The 10,825-nt window shown below is 36.0% G+C and overlaps 1 protein-coding gene across 1 annotated transcript; it reads right to left on the minus strand.

The window, feature by feature from the left end:
- Positions 1-5,906: 5,906 nt before the first annotated feature.
- On the minus strand, positions 5,907-10,470 carry LOC149774733 (BPTI/Kunitz domain-containing protein-like). The gene is made up of 3 exons (XM_089944817.1): positions 10,384-10,470; positions 7,467-7,689; positions 5,907-6,922 (listed from the first exon to the last, which is right to left on the minus strand). Exons 2-3 carry the CDS (start codon positions 7,684-7,686, stop codon positions 6,576-6,578), a joined length of 567 nt encoding a protein of 188 aa, XP_089800943.1. The 5' UTR covers positions 7,687-7,689; positions 10,384-10,470; the 3' UTR covers positions 5,907-6,575.
- Between the last annotated feature and the right edge of the window lie 355 nt (positions 10,471-10,825).

Below are 10,825 nucleotides of genomic sequence, written 5' to 3' on the forward strand. Positions count from 1 at the left end.
CAAGCATAACATTACACTTTCTTCTTTTCTGCTGGGTAATACTGTGGCTGCCCTTGATCAACAGTATAAGCCGAAGATAGATGATCTGAGGCAAGAAAGAAATAATGTGTTACATGCCACATCAACCATTATGCCAACAACAAACTTTCAGATCAAATGGACCAAGATTACAACAATCTTAACAGACTTAACCAAGCTTTGTCGAGATGTCAATTTATAGAAACAAATTCAGGCAGCAATTAAGCAAATTAAACAGCCTGGACAAGGTGACTTGGAGACCATGTTTGGTAAATACAAGGAAGACCTGAAGAATATGGAACACAGGATACAGAAGATGGAACAAATTAAGGGGGACATAATAACAGGAGATCAGACACAGTAGAAAGTGGTTTTTCCTAAATGATATCTTGTTAAACTGTACATAACTGATCTGTTTGATTTTAACTTAATGGCACAGCAGCACAAGTAAGTTACTTAGTGCTGAGGCAACTAGAGTAAAGTGCTTTGCCCAAGGATACACCAGGGTAACTTTCTTAGGCTGGTCTGATGGTATTTGAAACCACACCCTTTCAGCCATGAGCTCAGCACACTAACCACTGAGCCACCACGGCTCCTTACACAAATGGCCTTATAGTGCACAAAAGGTATGAACTTGAAGGCTAGAAAGAAAAATACCTGTTGTACCATTTTGTTCCATTTTGTACTGAACCAGTTCAGCATTCAAATAACAGGTGTACCTTGTTTCATAGTACATCTTTTGAATACCTAGGAGACAATCTTTTTTAATGCAATTTATGATATATTCATGATCTATTGTTTAGGAAGATTTTTAAAAATATATTTTGACACAAATGATTACAACCAGCATTTCTTTCCAAAATTTTAAAATTACTCTCTTTAAAGACAGGTCCTATATATTAAAGTATTTATATCCAACCATTGCTATGTTGTTTGATTGATTGATGGAAAAACTGTTCCTGACAAGAAATGGGTAGAATTTGTCTAAAAGGGTGAAATGAGCAAACCAGAGATGCATATAAAGTTCTTATTAAATCGAGCTGATGTTGACGAAAATATATTTGATGGAAATTGATGAAAGATTCAGATTATAGTAACGCTGTTATCATCTATAGAAGCTAGAATCTCAAGTCACTCAAATTCAGAAATGCTTTATAATATAAGTTGAAATTTGTATAAAGCAACTGAAAGATTCCCATTTGCTGTCAAATCTTGTATATGCATTATCTTGTTTCCGTTGTTCATTTGTAATGTCGATATGCTTTTGTTGTCTGTATTATGTTGACTTCGGATGATGAAGATTGTAGTCCACTGAGCTTTAAAATTTTAAAAAAGCTTGTATTGTTATCATACAATTTTGGAAACTTTAGTTATTTGTTGATTTGCTGTTTTATGATACAGCAGCACAAATAGGTTATTTAGTGCAATAGGCAGTTGGAGCAAAGTGCCCTAGGACAAACCATGGTAGCTGACCCACGCTGGCCTGATGGTAGGATTAAAACCAGCACTCTTTAAGTCAGGAGTCCAGCATGTAAACCACTGAGCTACCAAGCCTTTTTTTGTGTGTAAGAACATATATAGGGCAATGGACACAGAGAAAGGGAGTGGACAGAGCTTGCATGTGTTATGAAATTCTGGAGTAATTTCACTAAATGTTTTAAGGTGCTGTCACACGGGTACATATAATTACACTCTCAATTTTAATTATCAAAAATCTTGTATATTTCCTTGCAATGATTGAACAACCCACTATAATCAAATAATGACAGACATCATGTTTATTATCTACACATGAAAATAATTAGACGGGCTTGTATTTGAAATAGAGACATATAACCTAAAGCAAACCAATGGAATTGTGCAGGCAGTCATTGTCTCTTTACATGTTAAAGGACAACTTGCTTAAACTTTGGTCCAATTCCAGACAACTAAATAGGCGTTAACTCTCTAGCTCTTGCTCGTAAAAATAACACATTATATACTCTTGTTCATTCTCATTAACCGGAACAGAATTATGATTATCCACTCCTTGTGTATGTTCACATAATAAAAATTCAAGATAGATGTCAGTTAATATAACACATCATGTCTTTCGCATTGAAGTGGTAACCGTGCACGTTCCCGTGCACGTCCCGTATTCAGTCACCGATAAATGTCATCTTGGTGTCAGCATACTTGGAATTTAGGAAAGCAATTTCATTTTCTTTAAGAACGTATACATTTTCCTCAGAGTGAATAAAAGTATTATGGTAAGATATTGATAAAACGAAATAATTAAGTTCATTGGCATCATCATCATCATCATCATCATCATTGGCATCATCATCAAAACTGTGTCAGGTAATCTGCCTTATTTCTTATAGGTTCAACCAAACTCTTACGATAAAACTCAAGTTCAAAATTCTTTATGATTTTCTGGGCATACATTTTTTTTACTGCGTTTTACCTCTGTAATATCCTGTTTTCCAGCCAATCCATAGTTGTCTTCACTTAAGGTGGGGCGGGTCAAATATGAACTGATTGTGGAGAGTTGCACAGGCTGTTGCGTCTTGTGGGCCTCGCCCAATACCTCCTCCCTGAGCACCCAGTCTCCTTCCGTATTCCGTCCGCCAGAAATATGAAACAACCTCCACACACACACACACACACACACACACACGCACACATGTGGAACGCAGCGGAATTGTATTTGAAAGAACCTCATAACATGTTCATTTGTGGTGTGACTTATTGTGGGAGATGTCGTTTACAATAAATATAATTAAGACAACGATGTTTTTGTTATGTAGTTATCATCCGTCCAAGGTTTATGTCGATAACGGCCTATAATAAAAACTAGATATTCAATGATAGACCTGTAATCGTGATAGACTCCGATGATAAAATAGAAAAGGGATTGGAGTTATTAGCTGATGTTAATCAATGGACCAGTACTTTGTTTATGATTGATAACTGTGGGAATCGTAATGTCGTGCAAACGAAAGTAATTAATTGATCCACACTATATTTTAGTGGTAGACATTTCGAAGCAAGATCATCGTAGATCTGTTACGATTCTAAGATCTTAAAGAAAGTAACATAAAGAAGCTAAGCAAATAATTTAATAAAGAATATAAGACTGAACCTTAAAGTATTATGAGTTAAATCCAAAATAATCTTAAACTATGTATCAAAAGTACAAAATAATATTGAATACCAGGCCTTGAATGTGCTGATACACCAAATACTTTGCAATACGTTGACTTGCTGTATCACAACGCTGTAATCCAGAGTGAATTTTCCAGAAAGTGCAATTTCTTTTTCATAAATTTCTGATAATAATAGTATTTCTTTCTCTTCGTCTCGTGTCTTAACGTTTGTGCAACCAGTATCTCTACCGCGACGGACGCCATGATTATTGACACGGGTACGTGTGACAGGTGCTTACAACTCTTCTCACCTCCTTGTTGACAAGTGTCAAAATGACGTAAGATGTCGCGCGACTCGAGTAAAATAATCAAATCTAGAGCAAAGTTTTCGAACTCGGCGGCGAATAGCTAGAAAGCAAGTCGACATCCGATTTTGAGACCAAATACTCAATGGAGTAAAAACTACAACTCGAAATATTGAGTTCCAACTCCATTTTCAGATGATTTTGAGATCTTGGGGTCTGATAATATTTTTAATTCACTGAAGAAAAATCTGAGAGCAGTTTTTGCATATATGCTTAAGTCTATTATATTTGCTTAATTTTGATATATGAATTTGGATATGATTTCATTTTTACAGAATATTTTGGTATTTCTTTATTCCATCTAATAGAAACAAATATTTGTCCATTCTATCAGTTTCAGTCATTCTCGCTGCCCTCACATCATACAAGAGGGTATTGGATTTATTTGGTCACTTGCTTTCCATTCCTTTGAATTAAATACAATCTTCTACTCGTCCATTTGTGGGTTTTACCTTTTAAAATCTTTCTGAACTTTTCTCTTTCCCATTAAAACCATATATTACTATGGAATTGAGTCCACTCGGTACTGTTCACTGCTAGCTAGGATTGTATTTCCCCCACCCTTTCATCACTGCTAGTATGATTTTTTTACGCCCCATTCACTCATACTGTCACTGCTAGCTAGGATTGTCTTGTACCATAACGTTCACTGCTAGCTAGGATTGTGTTTTACCATAACGTTCACTGCTAGCTAGGATTTTCTTTTACCATAACTTTCACTGCTAGCTAGGATTTCATTTGCGATAAGCTTATTCGTTCTATTCGGTGCTAGCTCACATTGTATTTTTGCCGATTTCAAACATGAAAACAGACACTTAATGATACTAGCATTACTTTGACAGTAAGTTAGACAAAATCGGAATGCAGGATAGCTATTAAAGGAGAATTCCAACACACTTTTTATACTATAATTGAATTGTTTTATTCTATAAATTGTGACAAATCAAACGTTATAAATGCTAGCATAGACTTACTGAAAATAAACATGGTGAAACAAATGCGAAATCACAGTTATAAAATTGGTTAAATATTCGACCGACTGACTGGATTTGATGTTAAGATGTATGTGTTCTTCTTAATTATTACACGGTGTATTTTGACTTCCAATGAACAAAGTATAAACTATACATTGTAATTAATTTCAGCTGGTAAGAGTACCGTGAGTACAGTATTGAAATTCAAACTAGGTACAAATATCAGCTGGTAAGAATACCGTGATTGCAGTATTGAAATTCAAACTAGGTAAAAATTTCAACTGGTAAGAGTACCGCGATTACAGTATTGAAATTCAAACTAGGTACAAATTTCAGCTGGTAAGAGTACCGTGATTACAGTATTGAAATGCAAAATAGGTACAAATTTCAGCCGGTAAGAGTACCGTGATTACAGTATTGAAATTCAAAATAGGTACAAATATTGCATCAGCTTCAACATAACCATAGAACGTTTTTTTCTGTTTCTAAAACTTCAACAGAAATGACTATGTTAAAATATTTCTCAACAATTTTGACAGAAAACCCGATATGAGAAAACATGTACAAGTGTCTCCACACCATTGTGTCCATTTATACAACTAAAGTGGTTCCTGATTGTATGGATGGATAATCTGAAATTTACAATGACATGTTTAGAGTGTTAATGCAGAACAAAAACCTGGATCTTTTGGACTTCTATATTATTGATGATGCTTTGCTCCCTCACCACCCCCACCCCACCCCCCGCCAATAAATTATGCTTGTTTTAGTAGCGGTTGATTATCAGCTTATACCTATTATTAATTACAAAAGTGTAATATAGTTACTCCTAATTGTAAGGCATTGTTTCTGCTGTGTTCATTTAAAGTCATATTGCCAACATATATGGCGTAATGACCAAGAAGGGCACTTAAATCTTAACATTTGTCGGCAAATTGTACTGCAAATGTTTGAATGTCTCCGTCGTTTTTATTGACTTTGATGGACTTTTTCTCATTATTCCGTATTAATGATTAAATATGTACTGTATACCGAGGTTGCGCTCTCCAGATATTACGTAATTCTGACAGAGTGGCAGGTGTAAAATGATGTGGCTGAAATTTATTTTCATTTCGTAGCTGTGGATATCGTGCATGATGTGTGCGCATCAAAATGGCTGCTCCCAAGTGCTAGCGAAATCAGCCGGAACAAGTACACTACTGTAGTAGCTTTTAAGACAGAGAAAACAAATTTAGCCAGAGTATGCATTGCTAGTTTCTGAGAATGCAATGAATGAATTACATAATATCTAATAAGTGAAAACAAAACAAATGCTACTGTACCAGCGTGCGTGCGTGTGTGTGTGTGTGTGTATATATATATATATATATATATATATATATATATATATATATATATATATATATATATGTTTTTGAAATCAAAGAATTGAAATTGACCAAGCGGTTCTAGTAATCCTTGTTACACGTTGGAAGTAAGGCCAAGCTGTATGCTCTATAACCAATATTACACCAATGAATCATGCACCAAACAGAGAGGGAATCACAAGTTCTTTTATCAACATTAGACATACAAAGTCCTTTTTTTTAAAGCCAGTATAACCAATGAGGAAAACCTAGAAAGTTATTTTTGTTTATAAATCAAACCCTGTGCAAAAATTGAAATTGTGGAGCGCAACGTAATCATTGTATTATATGCACACTCAAGTTAAAAGACATACATATGCGCAGTCTAGAATTTGTTCCGGAGACATCAAATACGACATACATGTGAAAGGAGAATCTTTAAGATAGTTGGAATTTTGCGCTAGAACCATGGAAACAGTAGAAATAAAAATCTGCAAGATTGTCGATTATATGATAATCCAAATGTATATTTGAACTTTCATAAAAAGAGAGCAAAGAAGCAAACATTCCTATTTTGAGAACCGGATTTCTTTTACATTTTTGCTCGCATTGCCATAATGTTTGTAAGTTATTGTCATTTCTATTACATCCTCCATATATAAATCATCTACAGCAGTGACAGTTAGGATCAAGGTAACCCCGTGGAATCTTTGCAAGACACGGACCGGTTTCTCTTTCCTGGTATCAGGCGTCCTTTGCTGGAGTATCTTGTATGCATGTTCCTTGACATTCGTCCCAAGACATGAAATTATTTGCATTACCACCACAACCACCATAAATAAATTCTTCACATTGTCCATTGATCGGATTGTACAAAAAACGCCTAAAAGCAGCTCGGCAGTGTCCAGTCTCTTTCGGCAAGGAACATACACACAGTCTTTGGCATTGACGCAGTGTTAAGAAATTGTTTCCGTTGCCTTGACATCCACCATAATAGAATAATTCACATCGCTTGCTTTTGGGGTCAAAATAATATCTATTCCTTCTTGCCTTACATGGTCCAACTTTTTTCGGTAACAGGCAGACATTATCTGAAATGATAATAATTCATATCATAAGCTCGAGTATTGTCCGCAGTGGTAAGAACTCAAATCTAAACATTGGGTATTCTGAATACTGCAAAGGTAAGACTATTCTGAACATACACTGATTGCTTTGTATGATGAACTTTGAAGTGAAAACAGTGTGCAAAATATATAATAGATACATAACAATCTTCCCCTTCTTCGTCTTAATATTATTGCTATTATTATTATTATTATTATTAAGTCTGGTACATTCCCTTTCTGTATGCGAGTATTAAAATTATTTTCCACTAGAATTATGCTTTTATCTTCAAGTCAATTTGAATTTCCTGAAAATCCATATCTATTGTTTTGTTAAAATTAAATTAATTTGTTCTTTTTACCTTCATATATAGTCTTAATCAAAATAATTGTTATGACACATGCTGCTGCTTCAACAAATAGACGTAAGTTCACAAGCAGACCAAAAGACAAAGAAAACAAACAAACACACTGGGAAGGACAATGCCAACACACTGGGAAGGACCATGCCAACAGTAACGGCGCTTACCTTTGAATGGAAAAGGCTGCTGTTTTGATCTTGTTAGCGGAAGGGATAGATTCGACAGTACTAATGATTCCGTTAGATCGGGTTCAACAGATTGTGTCTGACCCTCCGGCAGAGTTGGAACATTTGGAAGCTTAGTGACTAGAAGTTGCGGTTCGACGTAGCTACTGACAAAGAGAGTTACCAAAACTGTCAGCAAAAGACGACAGTGTTCACGTTCCATTTTCTGTATAAACAAATAAGACAAGAGGATAAACTGTATGGATTGTGATTAGCAAAAACGAGAATTTGAGTATCAACGATTTATAATTGCTTTCCATTCTATATGTTCTGACGCAAATTTTATATTCAATATATTACCTTTTAGTATCCCTATTATATTCGAGAAACAACTTTAAGAGACATTAATTCTTTGTGTGTGTACTGTCATATACTATTATAGTATATGTCTCATAATAATAAACCCGCAGCCACCAGGAACTGAAACCAGGAACCTGAGAGAAAATTCCGGCATATACTGTTATGTTATTTGTTTCTTACTGATGCCATCGGCACCCTATAACAGAAACCAGGGAGCCTAATCTAAACTTTCTCACAAATTAATCTCTTACTCAACCCGTTATCTTGTTGGGTACAGGACCCAGTTACTCTAACCCAAATCCAATCATATACTAGTATAATGTATGTCTTTTAGTCATTTCATTGGCCCCATGGAACAAAATCCCGGGACCGATTTCAAACTCCTTCACACACTAGTATTATCTGTCCCCTACACATTTACATCGACCGACTTGAAAGAAGATCAAGGGATCCTAAACCACACTCCATCGCAAATTAATTGTCGGGCGTGTTGCAACTGTCTACAGAGAGTTTTAAATAAAAACACAGACTTGAATATGTCAATATAATTAATAGTGTTCAATGTTGACCTTTTATCCACAACCCAAGGACCGTGGCGGAATGGGCCAAATTAATAGTCCACCTTTAATATTGTTACGACGATACGGACAAGCGTGGTAACATTCCACCAACATATTTCAGAAGAGTTAGAGTAATGAATAGACGTAATGATATAATGAGGCTATCATAATATCTGGGTTGCTCATTAACAATGCGGGGACCGAGCGGTCTAAAGCGCTCTCCGTTACGGATCAATGCCATCTCACCTGTCTGCGTGGTTTCGAGTCTAGGATTCGGCCAATGTGGGTATGTGAAAAAGCTTGCTAGTAGCTTCTCGTGGGTCGGTGGTTCTTCCCGCGGTTTTCTCGGGTTCTTCCTCCACCATTATTACTGGCCGCCATGCAAGGCCTCTCGTGTGCTCAAACACGGCGTTAAACCCAGCAGCAACAACATTAACAAGGCGTACACTAAATAAAATGAAAAAGAAAGTGTCCATCCATCCATCCATACACACACACACACACACACATACACACACACACATAGACACACACACACACATACACACACACACACACACACACACACACACACACATATATATATATATATATATATATATATATATATATATATATATATATATATATATATATATATATATATATATATATATATATGGTCCAGATAGACTACAGATTGACTGTGGCGATAAAAGGTTTAAGACCTGTCAACATGTTAGAGACCAGGACATTTTCTAGCCTAGTGATGACCGAAAATTTAAGCATACATGGTCCAAACAAAACAGAGAATGCCATGTATATCATCACATGTAAGATCCGTAGAACCACCGACCCACGAGAAGCTACACAAAAGGATCAACATTCATAGATCTGATTGGATAACAAAGAAGTTGTACAGAAGTCCGGTCTCACAACACGTCTCCTCCCCCGACCACACTTTCAGTGATATAACACTTATTGTAATTGTTCACAACGCCAACTGGAGTCCCCAAACTAGGAAAGAAAAGGAATCTTACTGGATACGCCGCCTTAGAACGTTGAAACCAAGCGGTTTAAACCGTGAACACTAAAAGCGTCCGCCTCAAATGCGGGAGGTCGCGGGTTCGAACCCCGGCCGAGTCATACTAAAGACTTACAAAAATAGTACTAACAGCTGCCTCGCTTGGCGCTCATCATTAAGAGGTTAGTGTTAGCACTGGTCGGCCTGGTGTCAGGATAACGTGAGTGGGTGGGACATCATGCTACATGTCTGTGGCATGTTGCCCCACTGCTAGACATCACTATAAACTGTCACACTGCATACATCGTAGCGATATGACTGAAAAATTGTTAAAGCTACGTTGAAAATCTAAATCACACACACACACACACAAACACACACACACACCCAAGAACACTAGAAAAAGACAACCATGCACAAATAAAATTATCTTTTGCAGCCGACACATTTGCTTTTACATAATTCTCTAAATTTGCTTTAAAGCCTATGACTACTATAACAATGAAATATCCGGGATGTAATTTGCGCTTACATAAAATAACAGATGTCGTTATGGTCTATCAATTTCTAGGTCAATATAAATATTTTCTAGTATCAGTAACAATCTGAAATACACTAATTGAAGCCTAATAAAGTTGAAAGATTTATTTCCTGTAGAAACAGCCATGTAAAGTGTAGCAAACGTAACCATTTTCTGTTTTATTTGTTTGGTTTGTCTATGTTTTGTATTTGCCTTTGAAAAGATTCATTAAAGAGTCGAAAGTGCTCAGCGAGCTAAATACTAGTTTCGCACTGTTCGCTGTCAGTTTGTTGCGTTTACTTTAATTAATACCTGACACACGTGATCCCTTGCTGGATCAAGTGCACTTAAAAGGATTGTTATTCGCCATATGATTTTTATTCTTTATGTATATATATATGAATATAAAATGTATGACATCCAAGCCATGCATCTATCTCTCTTTCTTATGTTTCTTGTCAGAACAGATTCTCTTACCTTTCAGAAAGACTGAAGTGTATCTTCTATTTCTTCTATTTCTTACACAAAGGTGTTTTTCTCGCATTATATAGCCCCTGCCATCCCTATATATTTGTTTATCTACAATTACACCTGACGTCAATACACGGAATTCTCATTGGTCAGTTTCACATACATATATATATGACCATGTTTACCTGTTAATATCTTAACTGACCTCCCCACTCCCATTCATAATACCTGTCCTCAAAGGTTTACATATTTATTGCTTGAGTTCCTGGTTCAGCGCTTTTGAAAATGAGTGTGTGGATTCATACCAGTTAATCAACGCTGAAACAATAGCTGACCATAAAATGTCAACATTGCACTTACAAACGGTAACGCTTAATTTATGACAATTATGAAGGGTTTGTGCATTTGTATATGGAAATCAAATTCAAGGAATAACCAATAATAATGG

Source organism: Sinohyriopsis cumingii, unplaced genomic scaffold, assembly GCF_028554795.1.
Source record: "Sinohyriopsis cumingii isolate HCF-2022 unplaced genomic scaffold, ASM2855479v2 utg000160l, whole genome shotgun sequence".
NCBI lineage: Eukaryota > Metazoa > Mollusca > Bivalvia > Unionida > Unionidae > Sinohyriopsis > Sinohyriopsis cumingii.